Below are 23,919 nucleotides of genomic sequence, written 5' to 3' on the forward strand. Positions count from 1 at the left end.
CATTTTTGACGGTGATTTTATTTAGGCCCCTATAGTCAATACAAGGCCTTAATTCGCCATCTTTCTTAGATACAAAGAAGAAACCAGCCCCTGCCGGGGAAGAGGATCTTCTTATAAATCCCTTTTCTAAAGATTCCTTAATATATTCCTCCATAACCAGATTCTCCTGAGGAGATAAAGGATATATTCTCCCTTTGGGAGGCATAGTACCAGGTAGTAAATTAATAGCACAGTCGTAAGGCCTGTGAGGTGGCAACTTTTCAGCCTCCCTTTTTATCAAAAACAGATTTAAGAGACAAGTACTGAGGGGGTATGACCGTAGGCACGGGAGGAATATTAGTAGAATTCTCAAAGGGGTGATTTTAACAATACAAGACTCTTGGCAAGCATCACTCCAAGAAACTATTTGTCCTGACTCCCAATCAATAGTGGGATTATGAGTACGCAACCAAGGATACCCTAACACGAGGTGAGAGGAAGGAGAAGTAATGATCTGAAACCGAATGGTTTCAGAGTGTGACACCCCTGTAGACATATGTAGTGGTACAGTTTCATGTGTGATAACTGGAGAGCATAATGGTCTACCATCTATGGCCTCAACGGCCAAGGGTGTCTCCTTCTCTCTGGTGGGTATGTTATTCTCCTTGACAAAACTGGAATCTATAAAGTTTTCGGCCGCTCCGGAATCAACCAGGGCTAGTATACTCCCTGCTATGCAGTTACTACCAAGGTGCAGGGAAACAGGGAGAAGCAATTTATTAAGAGGCAAATGTGAGGACTCTGATGTCACACCCAAGGCCAGTCCTCTATACGGTCTTAGGTGCGATAGTTTCCCGGACGCACGGGACATTCTTGTCTCATATGGCCCCTCCTACCACAATAAAGACAAAGTCCCTCCTTTCTCCTATAAAGTTTTTCAGCGTCAGTATGTTTGGCAACCCCTAACTGCATAGGTTCTTCCTCTGACCCTTTAGATCCCTCGGGAGTCTCATCTCTAGGTGAGTTAACGGGGACAAAGCGTCTATTTCTGGACCTGGTATATAACCTGTCACGGATCCTGTTATCTATATCGATGAGATAGTCAATAAGGTCCTCTAGGGGTACAGGGAGGTCCTTAGCTGCTACCTCATCCAACATAGTTTCAGACAGACCTTCCATAAACGCAGTAGTAAGCCCATTGTTAGTCCAATCTACCTGTGAGGCAAGGGTACGGAACTGAATAGCATAATCGGCTACAGATTTAGATCCTTGCTTAATTCTCATTAACGCCCTGGCGGCATTTTTTGACCTTTTAGTCGTGTCAAATGTTCTACGAAAAGCTGTGAGGAAGCTATTGAAGTCGTGTACCATAGGTCCATTAGCATCCCAAATAGGATTTGCCCATTCCAGTGCCTTATCCGTAAGCTGGTGCATAAGAAAACCCACCTTAGATCTATCAGTGGGAAATGAACGTGGGTACATTTCAAAGTGGAATTCCACTTGATTAAGGAATCCCCTACATGTCTTAGCGTCCCCTCCATACCTAGTTGGCGGGGTTAGATGTGCTGAAGCATTAGGCATATTAGCTGTGTCTGGTACAGGGGTTACAGGAGGCGCAGGTACAGGTACCGGAGCTGATCTGGATAACAGTGTCTGGATGGCTTGAGCCATTTGATCCATACGGTGGTCCTGTTCTGCGAATCTAGCCTCATGAGTGGCCATCTGTTGTCCTAAACCTGCGGGGTCCATGGCCCTATCGTAATGTCACGGTAATATACCCCAACACGCGGGAATAGTCCAGATAGTCAAGAGACAAGAAACCAGGATTCGTCTTACCGGACCTTAGAATGGCCGGACTTAGACGAGTACAAGAAAAGACAGAGTCCAGAACAAGCCGAGGTCAAGGGAACGGAGAGACAGCGTAAAGTAGAACAAGCCGAGGACTGGTACACAGAAGACAAACCAGCGGATAAACAAGCAAGGATAAAGAGAGAGCGGAGTCAGGAACAAAGCCAAGGTCAAGCACCAAAAAACCAACTGAACGATACAAGCACTAAAGGGAACTGGACAGAAACCACGATAGGGCAAGGTGCAAAGGAAACAGGTGAGTAAATACCCAAATGTTCACTTTGATTGGCCCCTGTCATATCCACGCCCCCAAAACGTGAGTGTATGGGGAACGTGGCATGACAGGGGCCAATGGGAGACTGATTCTAACTTTGTCTCCCACTGTCCCTTTAAGAGCGCGCCCGAGACGCGCGGCGCGCTCTTAGTGTCAGGCGGGACACGTGACTGCTTCTCGCGGTCACTACCCGCCCGACTGATCTCGTCGTTGGCTGAGCCGCGCGCGGCTCGTGCAGGAGCAGGACCGTGCGCGGCGAGAAGAGAGGACCCCGGCCGGCCCCTGGAGAGGGTAAGTACTGCTACACATACATACTGGAGATTGGACCGTTTGGATATCCTGGTTCCCGGACGTGGAGAGTGAGAGTGCCACTCCAACCAGCATACAAAGGTATTCATGTAAGTGTAGAACATCCCACTAGCTATAGCAAAGCTAGGATACACCTTTCCCTACAACACGAGTCGAGGCTGCGAGTTTAAGGTAAAACAAACTGTTTTAATGGCACTCATGCACGGTAATTTATACAAGCTATCAGGCCAGAGGACAACCCCTTTGGACCTGGTTGGGGCAATGCAATGTCCTAACCAATAAGAATAAAGTGCATCTTTTGAAAACACTACCCCCTACCCTGGAGATAATCGGTCCCAACGGTTATACTAACCTAATTATCTCTAAGTACATAAACATACCACATTTTATTACCCACATGAAAACAACATAAAAATACATAACTTTTATATTTCAATGCTAAAATATCCCATTCGACCATTCTCTGGATAGCTCAGATCTGAGCGCACAAAATATCCGAATTGCGCTCAGATCTCACGAATGGCGTGTAAGAGCCACGAAATTAAAGTCTGTTCGTATGGTTTTTGTATGAATGGATGGGACAACCGGCACCCCAGCAGGGTTTGTGCAAACCAGTAGCCGATTATAGTTCCAGGGGTTTTACGCTTAAGTCCCGGTGAGCATTTGACAACAAAAAGATGGCCGCCGCCTCGTGTTCGGCATACGAACGGCGACCACCTTAGGAAAAGTATTTGGATTGCGGTTAACCACAGAAACCACAGCTTAATTGGAGACACACGCTTGTATCTAGGTGGTCGTCATTCGACAGTTCTTTCGTGAGTTGGTTCGGTCAATTGTATACGAACGGTGACCACCCTGATGATAGTCAATTAGGCTGCGGTTAACCACAAACCGCAGCCCCCGGGAGGTTGATTGTTGGCACACTCCTCACGTAGGGTGGTCAACCGTTCGACAGTTCTTTCGGTTACTGGAGGGGTGACTGAGGTTAATTGGCGGCGCACGCCAAGGGCCGGGTGGTCGGCTGTTCATACATATGAATGGGGAACAAAGCTAGTTCGTATAAATAGGGGAAAAAGTATCCATGTAGTAACCAAAGTAGTGGAATTGAAACAGTATACATTGTAACAACAACGTAGGTATCTTGTAGCAGCCAGAGGGGGATCTCTGTAACACATACACACAAGCTCAGTTCACTGGCACACGACTTATCAGCAGTGTATATCTCGTTACTGCTTCTCGGGCTAATCCTTTTGGAGCCTGTGGATACACTCGATAATTTATTTTCATTAAATATATTTATGGATAAAAAGTATTCCGTGGTGGTCCGGTGGGTGATATCCCAACTCAACTATTTAGGATGAAAAGGTGTAATTTCCTTGTCAATCAAACTTGATTAATGATTAGTGTTCTTATGCATCCATACATTATCTCCTATTAGTCATCACATATTTACACTTTCACATAGTTTACCATCGATGCCAAGTTTTAAAGGTGCAGGTTTTCAAAACACACATTTATGGCTGTAAATATGGAGCAGAGCATAAACCTGATCACAATAAAAAATGTTTTTGTTAAAGTACATCAAGCAGTAATTGCCTGTAAAATGACTTTTATCACTCTTGTCACTTATTCAAATGCTTGCAGCCACTTTGCTGTTTTTGGGCAGAAAGTCACCGAGGTAACGTGTTTTTTTTTTCAGTAACAGTGTGTGTCTTAATATTTCTGAAATGATTGTCACGAACATGCATTTAAAGTGGACAAGACAATTAAAGCCAACTTTACGTTAATGAGAAAAGCGTAAAAATAGGTTTATGTCCAACTACATTACTGATATTTCACAATAAAATGAATAATGCTATGCCAATGATGGGTAACCTTTGGCACTTAAGCTGTGGGGGTGGGGGCGGCTATCTCTATGTAGATGGGTCCACTCACTTTTAAGTTATGTCTCCAAGGAAATCGACTATTGAAGAAAAAAAAACTGTCAATTTATTCTTCTTTTTAAATTATTTTATCATAAAATATGTCTCTAAAAAGACTACAGAAGTAGCATTGCTATAATTTAACAATTTAGTTTGGTGGTACAAAATATGAGAGTGGAATATACCAAAACTGATAGGTTCAGATTACTGTAGTAATTTGTTGTTCTGGTTAAAAATTACATTAAAAATAGAAACTATAAAGCCCAGTTTTTATAAAAAAATATAAATTTCAAATACGGTATATATATACTGGTCCTGCAGAGACCGAAAAATGGTGAGATGCCCGGTGGGCGATATCCAATGCTAGGTATCTCCTCTTGATCCACTCGATAATAAGCTGACGCTCGTGGCTCCAGCGCTCAGTGATGACTCAGAGCGCAGGCTGGGAATCTCCTCAGTGAGTCATCACTGAGCACAGGATTCACAAGTGTGAGTTTAATATCGAGTGGATCAAGAGGAGTTACCTAGCATTGGATATCGCCCACCGGACCATCCAGCAATATATTTAATAAAAATAAATGGCACTTTTCCTTGGGGCAGCAGTATCATTGGATACAACTGTCCCCCTGCCAAGGAGCGCTCCGGTGGCCACTGTGTTGTGAGCTGTGTCGGCCACCGGCTGCCCGCACAGCTTGGAAACCCTAAGATTGGCCATACACAGGGATGGCAAAATGCTGCCACCTGCTCCAAAGGACTCAGGGTGGTATAATTTTCGGCACATTTGACCTATTTTCGGCCAAAATGGGATAGGCCCATTTTTGGACAAATATTTTGGCGGACAAAATTTCGGTGCATCCTTATTGCAAAAGAACTCAGGATAGGCAGCTAGCTCAGAAATATGGGTTGAAATGACCAGACAAAATTATTAACATTAATAAACCGGCAAACAAGAAGGGGTGAGGCTCAGCTAAATTGGGAGAAGATATTTATAAAGTAAGGCCAGCTGGAACAGAGAGAGATTGCAGCCTGGTTGCAGCAGCCTGCAATAGCAGCACAGACAGGTAGTGGCAATAGGTAGAGGTGCAAATACTGCACCAGAATAAGAGTAAACTGAATCATGACAATACTATGGAATCTCTGCATCATAGTATTTTTTAGGCAACTTCAACACATAACAGAGTACAATGTTTTTAGGTGAGAACAATATTTTGGCTACGAGCAACCCTATCATTTCTTGGCCGTACCCCCTAATTACCTCATCTGCATTTCCTGTGTGCTTCACTGTATGTCGGTGTTTATAGTGTATAGTTTTCTTTTTTATGAGTCCATTTAAATAAAATTTACTGATTTGATATATACATCAATTCTACATTTGTTATTGACAGATCAACAACTTCAGACACAACCAGCCGCAGCAATGAGACCGTGGAGCTACGTCAACCAACAAAGAACAAAAATAATCGTCATAAACGACTATCCAATATTTTTCATCGTAGCACAAACAGTATTATTGGTAGCATTAGTGCAAGCAGTGTAACAGGACGTTGGGCTAGTGAAAAAAAACTGTCAGAGATCATTGACACAGTGCCAGAGGACCTTGTGGAACTCTCTAGCCAAAAGAACCTACCAGGAATTCTCAAGGTATTTGGAGATGACATTTCTTCTGGAACCAACTATAAGAGTGTTTTAGCAACTCCACGCTCCACTGCACGCGAACTAGTTAAAGAGGCATTGGAAAGATACGTAGTGCATGATTCAGATAGAGAATCTTTTGTCTTGTGTGATGTTGTGGGTCGTTTTGTTGGACACGATGGAGATTGGAAGATGGAGTACCTACGTATTATTGGGGACAATGAACGGGCCTTAGTATTGCAAGAGATGTGGAAACCTAAAGCTGGATTCTCTCGCCGGTTTGAAATTAGACGCAAGCAGGAAGTGGAGAACATGACAACAGCTGAGGATAATGAAACTGCAGGTAGGCAGTGTATATAAGAAAGATGCATTTCTTCTAATATGACTGTGCTAAATAAATATATATATATATATATATATATATATAAAAAAATCAGATTTTTATTAATGTATTAAAATAATGATATATTTTATTAGCACTGCAGAATATATATATATATAATTATTGTGTAACATATTTCAGCCTACATGCCTTTTGTAGGATGTTCAATTTGTCATTCCTAGCTCACGTAACATAAAAATGCAACTTCAACAATAATCCTGTTATTGCTGCTCATGAAAAGAAAATAATTTCAAATTTAAGGCCGAAGCAGCCAAACTGGAAGCTGTTGCTAGGTCCTTGCAACCAACAGGTGGCACTGTGCAGGCTCCATAGCTAAATCCACCTAGTTGATTGCAATCATTAGCAAAGCAGGATAGCACACGAACATTTAAACCCAAACAACCACATTACACACACACACACACACCCTGCACCAACAATGAACACAGGGTGACTTATAGGCATGTGCATGGGGAAAATTTTCGGTTCGGTTCGGCATTCCGAAATTTGGGATTTTCGCAATTCGGAAATTCGGCAACTTCGACACTTCGGGACTTCTCTTGCAGCCACTTGGTAGATAACTCCCTAATTCCCATGGTATTAGTAAATTTTGTCCCTGCTCGCTATACCGCGAATAGTGGCATGTCTAGTAAACAGTGAGCAGCCTGTGACTGCTCACTGTTTAAAGAAATAAATAAAAAATAGTGCCCCCGGCCCCCACCCCTGAGCGGTGGGTGGGAGCTCTAAATACTAATAAGGGGGGGACCTAATGCCCCTTGCCCCCACCCCTCAGCGGCAGGTGGGGGCCCTTAATTGTAAAAAGGGGGGGGGACCAAGTGTCCTCCCCCCTGGCCCCCACCCCTGAGCGGTGGGTGGGGGCCCTAAATTGTAATAAGGGGGGGACCAAGTGTCCTCCCCCCGGCCCCTACCCCTCAGTGGCGGGTGGGGGCCCTAAATACTAATAAAGGGGGACCTAATGTCCTCCCCCCTGCCCCCCCCCTCAGGGGCGGGTGGGGGCCCTAAATATGAATAAGGGGGGGACCTAAGGTCCTCACCCCTGGCCCCCACCCCTGAGTGGCGGGTGGGGGCCCTAAAAAAATGTCTCCCCAGGTGACTAGGGGTCCCCAAACCCCTAGTCACCCCCTCCCCCCAATAAAAATTATCCCCCTACCTACCCCTCTAACCCTAAAAACTAATGAGGGGGGACCTTTAACTAAGTACCTATAAAAAAAAAAAAAAAAACTTACCATTCGATGTTTTCTTTGTTCTAAAATCTTCTTTTTTCAGCCCCAAAAAAGGCCAAATAAAAAAACATAATAACCGACGCAATTCTTAAAAAAAAAAAAAAAAAAATCCTTCTTCACCCATGGAGGGCAGACTGAGCTCTGCAGGGTGGGGGAAGGCTTATAAAGCCTTGCCCTGCCCTGCAATTAGGCTCAGAGCACTCTGATTGGTGGGTTTAAGCCATCCAATCAGGGTGCTCTGACAGGTAAATTAAGACTTACCTGTCAGTCTCTACATTTACCTGTCACAGCACTTTGATTGGTTAGTTTGAAATCCACCAATCAGAGTTCTCGGTGTCATTTTACACAGTGTGGGAAAGTTCTTTGGAATTTTCCCCCGCTGTGCAATTTGACTCATAACTCTCTGGTTACTTTCAATCCACCAATCAGAGTGCTGTGACAGGTAAATGTAGAGACTTACCTGTCAGTCTCTTCATTTACCTGTCAGAGCACTCTGATTGGATGGCTTAAACCCACCAATCAGAGTGCTCTGAGCCCAATTGCAGGGCAGGGTAAGGCTTTATATGCCTTCCCCCACCTTGCAGAGCTCAGTCTGCCCGGAGCCCTCCATGGGTGAAGGATTATTTTTATTTTTATTTTTTTTTATAATTGCGTCGGTTATTATGTTTTTTTATTTGGCCTTTTTTGGGGCTGAAAAAAGATTTTAGAAGAAATAAAACACTGAATGGTAAGTTTGTTTTATTTTTTTTACAGGTACTTAGTTAAAGGTCCCCCCTCATTATTTTTAGGGTGAGGGGGGTAGGTAGAGGGATATTTTTTATTGGGGGGGGAGAGGTGACTAGGGGTTTGGGGACCCCTAGTCACCTGGGGGGACATTATTTTTAGGGGCCCCACCCGCCGCTCAGGGGTGGGGGCCAGGGGGGAGGACCTTAGGTCCCCCCTTATTAGTATTTAGGGCACCCACCTGCCGCTGAGGGGTGGGGGCCAGGGGGGAGGACACTAGGCCCCCCCCTTATTCCAATTTAGGGCCCCCACTGCTGCTCAGGGGTGGGGGCCAAGGGGAGGACATTAGGATCCTCCCCCCTTATTTTACTGTAGGGCCCCCACCCACTGCTCAGGGGTGGGGGCCAGGGGGGAGGACATTAGGTCCCCACCATTAGTATTTAGGGCCCCCACCCACCGCTCAGGGGTTGGGGCCCGGGGGGAGGACAATAGCTCCCCCCCATTATTTTACATTAGGGCCCCCACCCACCGCTCCGGGGGGGCAATAGGTATTATTTTTTTATTTTTTTATTTTTTTTACAGTGAGCAGCCACAGGTATAGCAAGTAGGGGCAAAATTTACTAATACTACGTAATCTTTACTTAGTATTAGTAAATTTGGCTGAAAGACCAATTTAGGTCTTTCAGCCTTTTAGTAAATAGCTCCCCAATACCGTGGGAATTAGGGAGTTATCTACTTATTCATTCCTGTCATTACATTGACTGGCTAATTAACTTACATTTTAAATGAATACTTGATTGCTACTTGATTGTTGTAAGTGTTGCAAATGCTGAATCCTGGCTGTTTGTATACTTTTTATTTAAAATTGTTTACAAAGTAACATTCTTCTTCTTTCACTGGGTAAGTATATTAGTATTTAGGTAATACTGTGCTTCGGCACTTTGACACTTCGGAAATTCGGTAATTTCGGAACTTCGGGACCTCGGCAATTCGGCACTTCGGCAATTCGGAAGTACCCGAATGTCCGAATTGTCCAAAATTCGTCCAAATAAATATTCGGACCGAAACTAATTGCACATGTCTAGTGACTTAAACATAGGACTCATCTAGAGACATAATTGAATAGTCCATCATAAGCTCCTAGTGATGGTGACTGTGGCGAAAGTAAACTCACCACTTTTTCATGGAGGGGCCTGTTTGCCAGCATTCTACCTCAGGATTATGGGCCATGCAAAAAGGCTCATAAAATACTTTGTGACTTTTTGCTATCCTGTTCGGAAACCGAACAGACGCACGAACCAGGGACCACCCGGGAGCTTGTTAACACCTATTAATACCTTGTAACAGTTCTCACCGCAGTGTTCTAATTGTTCGTCTGGGTGGCCGCAGTTCCTATGGACAAACACGAGGTGGTGGCCATCTTGTTCGCATGAACGCAGGCAGCAGTGTTTGGGCATGAATCTCATGGAACTAAAATCGGACACATAAACTCCCGAACACCGCTGGACTTCCATCATCGCCTGCGTGCGGTTCTTTACAATTTAGAAGGGCACTGTTCGGTGAAATTATTTGTCTGGATGAGGGGAACAATCTCCAGGGTAAGAACATTGACTATGTTCAGTAGTTTGTTCGTTTTCCAAACTAGACCTACAGCCAACCCTGATTCTATGGAACTATTTTGGGCATAGGACTATGTGTGCGGTCGGTCAAAAATAAGACTTCCAGGAAATTTCTGAACTGATCTAAGTGATTTTTGGATATGTCACCCAGATCTGGGCTATCAGGGGATCTAACTTTTGTGGGGGGTTTGTATGTTTTAAAAGTAATTCTGGGGTTTTATAACAATTTCAGTTTTTGTGTCTGGAGATAATTGAGTTAATACAGTGCTTGACTCAATTATCTCCCAGGTACAGAGGAGAGATTAATCTATTTTGTGTGGGAGTGTCCTCCCAACTTTTTCTAGTGCCATGATATATTTCTTTATAACAGGTGCCCAAAATTGCACAGCATATTCAAGGTGTGGTCTTACCAGCGATTTAAAAAGAGGCAAAATTATATTTTTATCCCGAGAATTTATGCCCCTATTTATACATGACATAACCTTACTGGCCTTAGCAACTGCAGATTGACATTGCATATTGCTGCCTAATTTGTTGTCTATAACAATTCCCAAATCCTTCTCGTGTGTGGTTATCCCTAATTCACTTCCATTTAGTGTGTAAGTTGCTTGTGCATTCTTAACCCCGAAGTGCATAACTTTGCATTTCTCTACGTTACATTTCATCTGCCATTTTAGTGCCCAGTCCCCCAATCTATCCAAATCCCTCTGCAGTAAATGACAGCCGGTCACTTCCTCCCAGCAAACACAGACCGGGCGGGAGGAGAAGAGAAGGGGGCAGAGTGGAAGAGCTGTGAGCTCTCACTTCCAATAGCCCCAGAAAGCCACTGGATCCCAGGGAAATCACCCTCCTGCAACTAAAAGGAAGGAAACATAAGGGTAGCTAAAAATGTACATTATGCATGTGTGTATATGTTGTATGGATGTATATCTGTATGTCTGTATGTGTATAAATAGGATCATAAATTCTTGGGATGAAAATATAATTTTGCCTCTTTATAAATCGCTGGTAAGACCACACCTTGAATATGCTGTGCAATTTTGGGCACCTGTTCTAAAGAAGGATATTATGGCACCAGTAAAAGTGCAGGGACTACATAATTGATAAAAGGAAAGGAGCATTTTAGTTATGAAGAAAGGTTAAGAAATGTAACTCTTTAGTTTTAAAAAACTGCACTTTAGAGGGGATATGATAACATTATAAAAATATATTCAAGGCCAGTACAAACCATTATCTATGGAAATCTATTCATAAACAGGGATATACATAGGACACAGGTCACGCATTTGTGCTGGAAGAAAGGAGCTTTAGTCTAAGGCAAAGAAAAGGTTTATTTTACAGTAATAACTATAAGTATGTGGAATTCTCCACCTGAAGAAGTGGTTTTATCAGAGTCCATTAAGATGTTTAAACAGCAACTAGATGCATACTTGCTAAAACATAATATAGAGGGATATAATTTCTAACTAGTGGGATAATAGCTTCTTGATCCAAGGAGATATCTGACTGCCATTCTGTGGTCAAGAAGAATTTGTTTCCTAGTTCGTTGCAAAATTGGAAGTGCTTCAGTCTGGGATTTTTGCCTTCTTTTGGATCAATGGCAAAAACATATGTGAGAAAGGCTGAACCTGATGGACACACATCTCTTTTCAGCTGTGTAACTATATATCCGTCTGTAAAATAATATAAAATGAAAAAGAGAGCGCACTAAATAATATAAATGATATACTGGTATAAAATACCTCTAGATAACAGCTGCTAAACAAAAAAGAATTTCCCAAATTCAAAGTATGAAAAGTTGTGATTATATTGTCAGCGCTTAGTCGATAATCCCCTTAGGTTGAATGAGGGGTGTGTATTTGCATAAATATGTTTGCAACCGTTAATAACAGCTATATGATACAATGTAAAACATAAAGGTAAAACATAAAAGTATCAATGCTGTAAATTGCAACAATGGAGATACAATGTAAAAAGAAATAATGTAGAACAAAATAATAATATAAAACTGAATAAAAATAATAATAATATAGTAGTCCAAAGTGTGTGGTATAATGACAAAGTCCAAAGAAATGTAAGGAGGTCCACAAAATTGTTGGAAACATACACTGATGCTGGAAATCCCTTAAAAAAGACAGAAAATAAACATAGTATAATACTGCATTTAATATCTTAATATACAAGAGAATCCCCCTCCCCAACATAGAAACCCTTAGAGGAAAAAGTTGTGGTGCTTATCTCTAAGAACCACATAAAAGCTTATCTGGCTGTAGTCTTCCTCCGTTCCAAGAACACTGTCCATCTTGCAGGTGAAGGCAGCGTTTGTCTCGTGCACTGAGGCAAGCTGGATGTTAGATAAAATCCTCCTTCCCGCAGATGAACTCCGGTTGGCAGAGGGAAATAGACGTACGGGCAGCCACACAGAAAGAGTTTAAAATATAAAATATATATGAATGGATGAGCACCTCATCAACGCGTTTCGCCCCTCTGGTGTGGGCTTTTTCAAGATAGGTGCTTCATGTGCTGTTCGGCGGTTATATACCTTGCCGGCAAAAGCGCATTTAAATCCTTAAAGGTATATACATCAATTAACAGATCTTGTTATATGACCATAAACTTAACGTTATCCTGAACTATACATTTTGCTTGTCATACTAGTTCAGAAACAGTAAATGCAAGAAATAGAGAAAATGAAAATAAAACAAAAAACACAATCATTAAAATTTTGTAAAACATATAAAATAACGCAAACTTTTTGCATAATAATATCAAACTAAAATTCTTAACTCATTATAGAGAGTCTATAATCTTATTGTAAAATACACGAACATGTGCTCATCTGTTATGTATTTAAATACTTTATAGTGAACTGTTTGTAATACTTTTACAGATGTATATGTTTATAAAGAAATTTTTTTTTATTTTTATATGAAGACTAGTGAACATCTTGTCTATTAATGCCTAGCGGTGCAAAATTTCTCTTATGGGCCATAGTTGTATCTACAAAATATTTGCTAATTCTAGTTCAGCATTTAAGCCCAAAGGGGCTAAGGTTTTTAAATTATAAATCCAAAACATTTCTCTATAGGTTAAAATTTAGTTTAGTTCACCTCCCCTCCAAGGTATTTCTACTTTTTGGATGCTGAACTAGAATTAGCAAATATTTTGTAGATACAACTATGGCCCATAAGAGAAATTTAGCACCGCTAGGCATTAATAGACAAGATGTTCACTAGTCTTCATAAAAAAATAAAAAAAAAATTCTTTATATACATATACATGTGTAAAAGTATTACAAACAGTTCACTATAAAGTATTTAAATACATAACAGATGAGCACATGTTCGTGTATTTTACAATAAGATTATAGACTCTCTATAATGAGTTAAGAATTTTAGTTTGATATTATTATGCAAAAAGTTTGCGTTATTTTATATGTTCTGGTGTCTATAGATTGTCCCTGCAGTCTTTTCAATGTAAACTCTAACTTTTCACAGAAAAGGCAGTGTTTACATTGCTGCCTAGTAACACTTCTGGTGGCAGTCACTCAAACAGCCACTAAAGTGTCTCCTATTTAAGTGCTGCACAATATGCAGCACCTACATTCAGTGTCTCCACACTCTGCATGGGGGCACTGAATGATCCCTATAGAGATGCATTTATTTATTGCTTCTCTATGAGGAAATGCTGTTTGGTAATTGATAGTCTCAGCCATGGAGGCGGGCTAGCTTCTGTGAGACCGGCATAGCATTAAAAAAAAAAAAAGGTGAGTAAGAACCACATTCCCATGCAATCAGAGGGGGCTGGTGACCTAAACACATAGGCAGACAGACACTGTCAGACACATACACCCTGGCAGGCACTCACACACAGGCGATGGCAGGCACTCACACTGGTAACATGTAAATGCTGCAGTCATCCAAAGGGGAGGTGCTCCATGTCAGGCAGACATCGCTGGATCCACCCGTAAAGTCTTCAAAAGGAAAAACGCAGGAAACACTCCAATAGTAAGTGTAACGGATCACCTGGCACCCCGACTGGGTACCTCCATTGATGGATGCTCCTAGTGCTTCCTGAGGGCTCCAAGAACTCCACTTGACACCATAAGCACTGCAGGCCCCATGAACCACCACAGCTTGGTTGGGGTCTCACCGTCTCCTACCCACCCTGGACCTACGACAAGGCTCCAGGCTCCGGTGGATGAACCTCTCTCTTCTTTCAGAGAGTTAAGCAGGAACAATCTCTTAAAAGAGCTTAGTGATTATAGCCAGGGGAGTATACAGTGTATAGCAATACCCAGTGTAGATGCAGCCTTTTCCCCCACACATGAGACGGGGCTCTATGTTGAGGGCAAAACAGTTTTTTTCCCACAAGGTTACCACCCACATGAACCTTGTGGAACACAGGATACGAAGTTACAAATCCATTCAACACAGTATTGTACAGATAGACACTCCCAGATAATGTACACAAACCCTCCCCTTTGCCTGTGATACAATTAACAAACACAATGGACTAACTCAATTACCCACAGGCAGAAAACACCACATAGCCTCATAAATTATACATCGCTGGATAGCCCTGATCTGGGTGAACAACATATCCAAAAATCAACCCAAATCAGAGCAGGGGTTCAGGAAATTCCTAGAAGTCATATTTGACCGACCGCAAGCATGGCTTTCATGCCCAAAATAGTTCCACAGATTTAGGCTGTCCTGGTGATAATTGGCTTAAGTGGCTGTGGTAACTTAATTATCTCCAGGTACAGGAAATATCTCTAAGTCAAAAACTGTTACAAAAACACATAAAAATACATGACTCTTATAATACAATGTTTAACCTATAGTCCAACATTTCCAACATTTCCCAAGATAGGTCCGAGAAGCGCTCAGATCTCACGAATACAGTTGGACCGCCATGGGGTTAAAAAATAGCAAGGGCGATGGGAGATTGAGGAGGGACAAAGCAGCTAGTTTCAACTGGTCTGGCAGTGTCCCTGGGACAACGCCCTGCTGGAGAACAATAGGACAGGAAAAAGGGGGAGGGGAAGAGGCACATTTTCCCATGGAAGTAATTTTTTAGCTTGTTTTTTTGCAGGGTCCATAATCCTGGGGCAAAAGGCTGGCAAACATGCCCCTCCAAACCCCAGTGGCAATTTCTGTCTTCCACAAGGTCCCTATGGGAGTGTCCCTTGCTGGAAGACGTGCATAAAAGGCTGACATGTGGCCACCATTAAACAGATCCTGCTTGACCCTCAACACAGAGACTCGTCTCGTGCTTGGGGGGGATAATTCGTATGATTCCTGTTCGGCGCTTAGGAGTGTTAGGTAGCTGACTTCGCATCCGAGAAAAAGAACAGCTATGGCGGCGTTAACCACTTCTCATACTCGGAGTGACATTGCAACTGGTAGCAGCAAGCCCTGAAGCAGTCAGAGAAGGAATGTGGAAGGAGATACACCAGATGACTCAGTTAGGAGTCATTGAGCATTCAGACAGTCCCTGGGCCTCACCTATAGTCCTTGAACCAAGAAGGATGGAACCACCAGGTCTTGCGTAGACTACAGGCAACTTAATGAAAAGAATACCACTGACGCCTACCCGATGCCCAGGGTAGACGAACTGCTAGATTGTATAGCCAGGGGACGTTATCTAACTACAATAGACCTGTGTAAAGGCTATTGGCAGATTTCCCTGGCTGAGGAAGCTATCCCCAAGTCAGCATTTGTCACCCCGTTTGGCCTGTACCAGTTTAGGGTCTTGCCATTCGGGATTAAAAATGCCCCGGCTACCTTCCAACGTATGGTGGATAAGCTCCTCGATGGCTTCCAGGATTTTGCATGTGCATACCAGGACGACATTGCGATCTACAGTGAGTCTTAGGAAGACCACCTGGTTCATGTAGGGGTAGTTCTGGACAACATACGGGCCACAGGCCTGACTTTGAAGCCAGATAAGTGCCACTTAGGTATGGCTGAAGTGCAGTATTTGGGTCACAGAGTGGGGTGTGGGAACCAGAGACCATAACCGGCTAAGGTGGAGGCGGTAGCCAACTGCCCCACACCTCTCACTTAGACCCAGGTACTAGCATTCTTATAGATGTTTTGTCCCTGACTATAGCACTTTAGCCAAGCCCTTGACTGATTTGACCAAGAAGAATTTACCTAGGCAGGTCCTGTGATCTCCAGCTTGTAAAGCAGCGTTTCAAGCCCTCAAGCAAACACTTGTTAATGCCCCTGTCTTGGCTGCCCCAAACGTTTCCTTGTCCACACAGATGCCTCCATGTTTGGACTGGGGGCAGTGCTGAGCCAAGTCAGGGAGGATGGAGGAGAGCACCCTGTCGCATATAATGAGCCCAGAAAAGAAAATTATTTTATGTGGGAGCCACTAAAAATCCCTGCCTGTCAGCTGGAAAAGGAAGACTGGGAAGTTTGGGGGGAGAGGGCTTATATTTACTATTCTTAATTGTTTGATTAATTATTCCTATCCTGACAGCTGGGGAGGAGCAAACCCGTAAGTGATGCTGCACAGTTAACATGCCATGTAGAAGTTGAAAAAATAACATTTCTGAATTTCTCACGCTTTTTTACATATTATTCATATTAAATTATTTCAGATATACACATTTGATGTGAAATGAAGCCCTATTTCTCCTGAACAGAATGATGTTTAATAAGTGTTTGTGCACCTAATATGAAAGAGGTAAATTGTGATTGAACACACATATAGCTCAAATTCTAGCTTTTGTTTTGGTCAGAACGTGCACGCTCAATGGTTGTATATGCCCCAAGAGAATATAATCCAAAATTGTATGACAATTTTATTGGCCAGCTTGAAAACAAATCACACTTAATTTTGATTGGAGGCCATTTTAATGCTATTATTAAAGTTAGTTTAGATTACCCCCTAATTCCAAACTAAGAAACTTTTACCCAAACTAGGAGTACCTGAGAAAACTATTTTGTTCACTGTTTCTTTGTGATATATGGAGAACAGCGAACCCAAATTAAGTTGACCACACTTTTTACCCTCACAGAATGTATTCTAGAATCAATTATCTGTTCCTCTCACAAAATTATGCTTGATTCATCAATACCTTCTGGATAGATACGGTCTTATGATCAGACCACTTTTCATAAAGATCTGTGATATGTCTCATTGACAGAGACAAACTTTGGCATTAGTTGGTGAACTCCATGAAGAAGAAATTGTTTCAGAGTTAACTAATAATATTAACATGTTTTTTAATCATAATAAATCTGAAAATATTGATTAAAGTTACATTTAAAATAGTAACAAAGCTGCCATAAGCACAACTTTCAGAATATTAATACTTTATTAAGATCTATAAAAATCGCACATCTATCATAATTTAAAATCTGAATAAAAACTACACATGCAATAAAATCCAATACAAAGTAAAATATATACACAAAGATCATATGGTCAAAAATATATGTGAGTAAAAAAAAGCAGCTATACATCCAGTAAATTACTGGGATAGTCTCTTTTTTTGTTTGTTCATTTAAGACCTTTATTAGGGTCTCATTCACCCATTGTTCAACCAATCAGGATGGATTCAAAGTACATTTAGATCCTGATGCAAGTGATCAGTTATGGGTTGTGTGCACTAAAATAAAAAAATAAAAAATTATGTAAAGTCAATATCTTAAGTATAGAATAGGAGAGAAATCCCAAAACCTGAGATTTCTTTATGGTATTTAGAAGGGAACACATCTTTGATGGATAAGAAACATAGCTATAGATACTTAGTGGGGAATAGATGCAATTTAGCAAAATGAATATATTAAAAAAAGTATCCAATGGCTAATTGTTTTATTTCTTATTGGTAAAGAGACCTTAAAAGATATAAAGTATTCCTAGTGTTAAAAAATGGAAAACATGTAGAGTTCAGTGCAACACATAGCTAAGAGGGAAGGCAGACGGCTATATTTGTTATCCACAGATGCTGAAAAGGCTTTCAATCGAGTAAACTAGTCCTTCATGATGTTAATGCTACATAAAATGGGGATATACGAAGGGATGCTCAAATGGATAGGGGCATTTTGCGAACAACCAAATGCGAAAGTTAGAATTAATGGAGCCCTAATGGATAGTTTTCCAATCAACAATGGAACTAGGCTGGGATGCCCACTTTCACCCCTGCTTTTTGCTTTAACATTAGAACCATTCCTGATCACGGTGCGCCAAAACCCAAACATCAAAGTGTTGTGGAGTGGAGGACGGAAACCTAAAATAGCAGCCTATGCAGACGATATGCTTTTCTTCATCGAGGAACCATTGACCACCTTCCCATCATTACTTAAGGAATTCAAGCTATATGGAAACCTGTCAGGTCTAAAATTGGATCTTAACAAATATCAAATTATAAATGTAAATTTTTCAGAGGTAGAGAGTTGCCATATCAAATCCCAGTTCCCCTTTCAATGGTGTGATGGTCAAATCTTGGTGTCTGGATTCCTCGTACTTTTACGGAACTGTATCAACGTAACTTTGTACCGTTATTGCACACAATAAAAGGAGATTTCCAATGTTGGAATTATCAACACACATCCTGGCAAGGGAAAAAACATTCATAAAAATGAACATTCTACCTAGAACTTTATATTTGTTTCAGACCATCCCATTAGCTTTACCCAGGGGTTTCTTTACAAATCTGCAGACAGCATTGTTGTGCTATATATGGAGGGGGGAGAGGGCGAGACTACGACATGAGATATTGTGTAGCTGAAATCATCGGGAGGCTTAGTACTTTCGCAAGTATCATCAGGCCACAGTTTTACAAAGGATTAAAGAATGGCATATAGCTTCCACGGATAAACTATGGGTGACTTTGGATAAACAGAGTTTCAATCAGGCTATTATAGCCAGAGTATGGCACCGCGTGAGGGCAGTATCTACTCCACAAGATAATTACTCCCGATTTTACAAACACTGAGAACCAAGATGATATTTATGGGGTGATAAATATTAAAAAACATTTTATTAAAATTATCCAAAATATTAATTTAATTTTTATCATATCAAAAATTAATATATTGGCACTGTTTCCCTTGATTAATTTAAAGTGAAGAGTTACTCTCTATTTTAACTCTTATAGACTGTGGAGTACATTTTATTCGAGAATTTGTATTTTACACATTAATCACAATTGATTATAAAAATATAATTTATTGTGACTAATAATAATATGTAACTGTGACGAGACCAATCTCGCCACATTGCATTGGAGGAGCCTGGTTGCCCGTCTGTTGCCTCTGGACTATGGCCCCATGTTAAAAAGCCTTATTTTCCCCTGCAGAAAAGGCTTGTTCTTTCCTTTCTGCCCGACGGTTGGTAGATTCAATCTACCGATCTAACGCACGAATGACTGGACCACCTGGCAGCTGAAGTGTGTCGGCAATTTACCTCCCAGAAGCTGCGGTTAACCGCAGCTTAATTGACAAATGCTGGGTGGCCTTTGTTCGTTTGCCGAACACGTGGCGGCGGCCATTTTAAAGTCCCGAACGGCCAGCGGTGTTCAGCGCCCAAACTATGGAACTGGAAACGGACAGTTATTTGCGTGAACACCGCCGAGCCGTCAGCATCCTTGCTTCTACAGTCGGTCATTTAACCGGATGCCTGTTCATTCGGTAGTTTAAACCATATGAACAGCATTTCAGCAGATAGCCATCCTGTGGAGTCTATTCGTATGGAGAACAGACTTTGTGAACACTTTAACTCCACGGCGATTGGACTGTGTGCATCGGATCTGAGCGCTATTCGGTACTTTTGTGCGCTCAGATCCCAGCTATCTGGGATGGGTTACATGTATATATTTTATGTTACAATGGTAACATTATGTATTTTATGGTATTTTAGTGTTTTATTGTAACCATGTGGTTAATGGAGTTTTGCCTCTGTCCTTGGGATTGTAATGTACTGTGGGAGTGTTTTAACCCTGTATGCCTGCGATTGGTCATTTTACCATTTGTGTCCCAGTCTTCCATCTGGTCCCCTAGGGATGGAAGACCTGCATAAATACCGGGCAGGTTACTCCCATTAAACCAGACCACTGCTTGACCCTCAACACGGAGCTCTGTCTCGTCTTTTGGGGGATTTACTGTATGCTGTTAGAGACTGATTGCCAGGAGTGTAAGCCGCTTGGATGCTTTTCCTGTTCTTCTGCTAGCAGCTGTTCGTGAGGTTCCGGTTCAGGAGTTTGGAGTGCTATTTTGTATGCAGTTTGGGAGTTTGGAGCATTCCCTTGTATTCGGTTCGGGAGTTTGGTGTTCTGCAGTAGCTGTGCCTGTATCTCTGGAAGGGGAAGATCTTCTAAACGTCGGTTTAACCCCTTTATGCCTGGGGTGCCGTTACAGTAACATGTGCAATTATTCAGTGCATATTTAGGTAAAACATCAGTATAGAATATGGCAACAGTTTTGACACAATTACAAATAGCAAGTTACAGATAGCAACAGTTATATCCACATAGATGCAATTATTAGCAAGAATTACTACAAAGAACTTCAGCTTTGAATTTAGCTAGACATTCCTTAACACAGCACTTCTCACAGCATCACACAGCAGCACAGCTTACAGCCATAACGTTTGATGTCAATTTGAATCACACTGAGTTAACTCACTCACTGCTGGCTACAATTCTCACAGGAAAAACACATTTAATATTGCAATTAACAAGTTGTCAGGGTACCTGAGGTCTCTACCTCCGAAAGAGGTAGAGACTTAGCCGTTCATCCATCCGGACGGTCTGATTTCCCCCTTCCTCGCGGTCTATCCGGTCATGCAAAGCCGGCCGCGAGGGAGTGACTCCCTTTTATAGCATGACGTCCGGAAGTCGACGTCAGGACGCCAACCCGGAACGACCTGTCACTCAATTGCTTCAGGACCAATCAGGACGCCTCGGAGGCGTGTTTACTTATCTGAACAGGGCATTTAACAGTGCTTCTTTCATTAGCTCATTGCCCTGTCGTGGTTCTAGCTTGTTCTAGTCACTCAGTGCTCGTGTATTCTAGTTATCCCTTTTGGTTTTGACCCGGCTTGTTTGCTCTACTCTGCTTATCTCTGTCTCCCTTGATTCGGCTTGTCTCTCGCTTACCTGTCTTCTGTTACCCTCGACCTCGGCTTGTCTTTGACCATTCTCTACTGTACTACTTACGTTAGTCTGGCCATTCTAAGGTCCGGTATACGTATCTGGCTACTGTTTGTACTCTGCGTGTTGGATCCCTGTCCCGATCCTGACACAAGTACAATATTTCTCACACCAGAAATGAGTTCAACTATTCCTTTTCATCCAGTAACCAATAAGAATATTTCTAACCAGATTTTACATTGCAGATTATTAACTTTTCTGATTAAAGATTAAGTATCCCTAAATTCAGATAAGTCAATTTCTCTGGGTAATAGCTTGATATGCTAAACTTGGCAAATTACCAGTAAATACATTGTTCAGTCATTCCACCGGCTGGAATGAAACATGGAACCTTCTTTCTTTAACAAATTTATGATTTCAAAGTTAGAAATCTGATCAGCCATATCTAGTTATTTTTGGTGCCTTTTAGCAGACAGGCAGGCTCCTTTTTGGGCTATAAAATATATTTTGACAAGTGGTGAACACTTTTTCACCTTCTCTTATACAATGGAACCTTATAGTATCCATTTATATTTAAAAAGTAAAATTAATTACTTTGGTATTATCTATTTCTTGTAATCCTGTGTCTGTTTTTTATTTACACTGTTATATTATGTGAAACTAAATGTAGCACTATGTAGTAAATGTGACATTGTGGGATATATACACGTATTTTGCACACTTTCAGCTAATATTAGTTTTAAAATAACATATATATGTGTCTGGGCTGTTTAAACCTTCCCCTTTTTCTCACAATCATTCAAAATGAGTATTGGTTACCAGTCTGGTACCCACGGTTTGAAAGCCAAAACATTGGGTTTTGGACCTTTACATGGATATCCTCCTTCCATGTACCAATAATGTAAATTGTTTTTATTTGGAAAATGTTTTTGGAAGTTACATATGGTATGGCCAATAAAAAGCTAATCTCCGAATGCAAGTTTGTTGTAACAACTGTGTTTTCCACAATGGTTAACACGTCTTGGATAAGTGTTCTTTGCTGTTTTATTGAAAAAACATAACAAAGGCTACAGGTAGCGCCAAAATAAATACGGTATTGTGGTAAGTAAGCAAAAAGATACCAAGTAAAAGATAAAAATGCCCTTTTGAGGTTATAATAGTCTTCAAATGTTGAATAAGATGTCTCCAGAGTGGTATCACACATTAATGGCATATGCAAAAGAGAGAATAGGAGACCAATAGTGCAGTATTGTAAGTCGATTGACTATAGACAACGTAGAACTAAAAATTGCTAACTCACGTTTTTCAGAGCTATAACCAGCTCTCAGTAAAACAGCTTACAGTGGTATTTCAACTCCCCACTTGTAGGATATCCCTCAGACGGTAGTTGTAGTGTAGTTTACATGCAATTAAAGAAAAAGAAGGCCCATAGTGATCTCCGTATTTGCAAATAAGTAGTAGTAAGATGAAATATACTTAAAATTTTGGGAGCAGACAAACTGCTCTATGGAAACAGTGTGGGTGGAACAATCCCCACCTAGGATACTTTTGATGATGGACCTCGTGTGTATGGAAAATAGGTTGCGCCAGGTACAAATAAATAAAATAAAAAGTAAATAAAAGTCTAAAAAGACTGCCCCAAAGCAAATAGGTTGTCTAAAAATCTTACTTTTTTTTTAAAACAAATAATAAAATCACAATGCGTTTTGCTGTATTAGGCTTCTTCAAGTACTGTGGGAGATTGGATGCTGGACTTTTATCTAGATTTTAAAAATATTTTTTATAATAAAGTTGCAGTTTTTTCCTATTTCTCTCCTTGGTTCACTTTTTGTTCCTGGTGCACTTTGGATCCTGTTTATATCCCTCGTGGGGATTATACCACCATTAGCTTTCATCACCAAAGCAAGTCATTGCTCTGGAAATCGTAAGTAGGATACTTACTTCTTGTTTTACCATTATTCATAATACATACTATACCATTGGATTTTATTTGTGTTTCTGTTTTATGCACAGCTGTGGAGCTTTGGATACTACACTCCATCACTATATCCCAAGACGGGGATTATACCGTCCATGCGCTATACGGCAGAGCTCTCAGTAGCTCTGCAAAGTGTGAGTTAGCCTTTTTACCGGTTAGCCTTTTTACATATTATATATTATATATACATATTTTATATTGACATATTGCACTATTATTTGTTTTATATTTGTATTCCCTCAAGGTTTATATCCACTACCATATTGTTGGAATACCCTATATGTATGTATATATCATTTTTATAATGTACTATCTTCTATTCCTCTGTGGCGCGGTTTACCACTCTGTTTTTTGCACTTTTTGGTTATTAGCAGGTATTGGGAAGTCCTGCTGGTTCACTGCTGCCGTATATTTGAACTATTTTAGTGAGCGCCTATAACCTGCTTTTTCTATAAGTTCTCAAGTTCTGTTTAAAAATTTAAGAAACAAATTATAAATGAAAATACCAATGATTTTGAGATGTGAGTTAGATATAGGGTCCACACGGCATATTTGGTGGGATTGTCCTGTCAGAGCGCACTGGGAAAAAATAAAGGAGGAGATGACTAAGATTTTTGATGAGGCACCATGTTTTGATATAGCAACTCTCTTATTGCACTCAACGGCTTTATCATTTTTTAAATATAAAAGATATTTTGTGGCATTTTTTTTTTTTGACGTTGCTAAATCATTGATACCTGCCCGCTGGAAGCAAATGCGGGCCCCCGACAATAGAATAATGACTGACAAGAGATGGGGAAATCCAATCTGCAGCAGCCATCAAGGCAGATTTATTAGGAAGTAGGGAGAAGTATAATGAAAAATGGCACCCCTGGTTTGCATGTTTAGCACAGAATACC

General features: G+C 41.2%; 1 protein-coding gene across 3 annotated transcripts in view; it reads left to right on the top strand.

Moving 5' to 3' along the window:
- The window catches only part of RASIP1 (Ras interacting protein 1), a 1,304,986-nt gene that overhangs the window by 43,822 nt on the left and 1,237,245 nt on the right, over positions 1-23,919 (top strand). For all 3 annotated transcript variants that reach the window (XM_063436332.1, XM_063436333.1, XM_063436334.1), the window contains exon 3: positions 5,718-6,307. In XM_063436332.1, coding sequence (XP_063292402.1) covers positions 5,718-6,307 — 590 coding nt within the window. The remainder of the gene's footprint in view (positions 1-5,717; positions 6,308-23,919) is intronic.

This window comes from Pelobates fuscus, chromosome 11, assembly GCF_036172605.1.
Source record: "Pelobates fuscus isolate aPelFus1 chromosome 11, aPelFus1.pri, whole genome shotgun sequence".
In the NCBI taxonomy this organism is placed as follows: domain Eukaryota; kingdom Metazoa; phylum Chordata; class Amphibia; order Anura; family Pelobatidae; genus Pelobates; species Pelobates fuscus.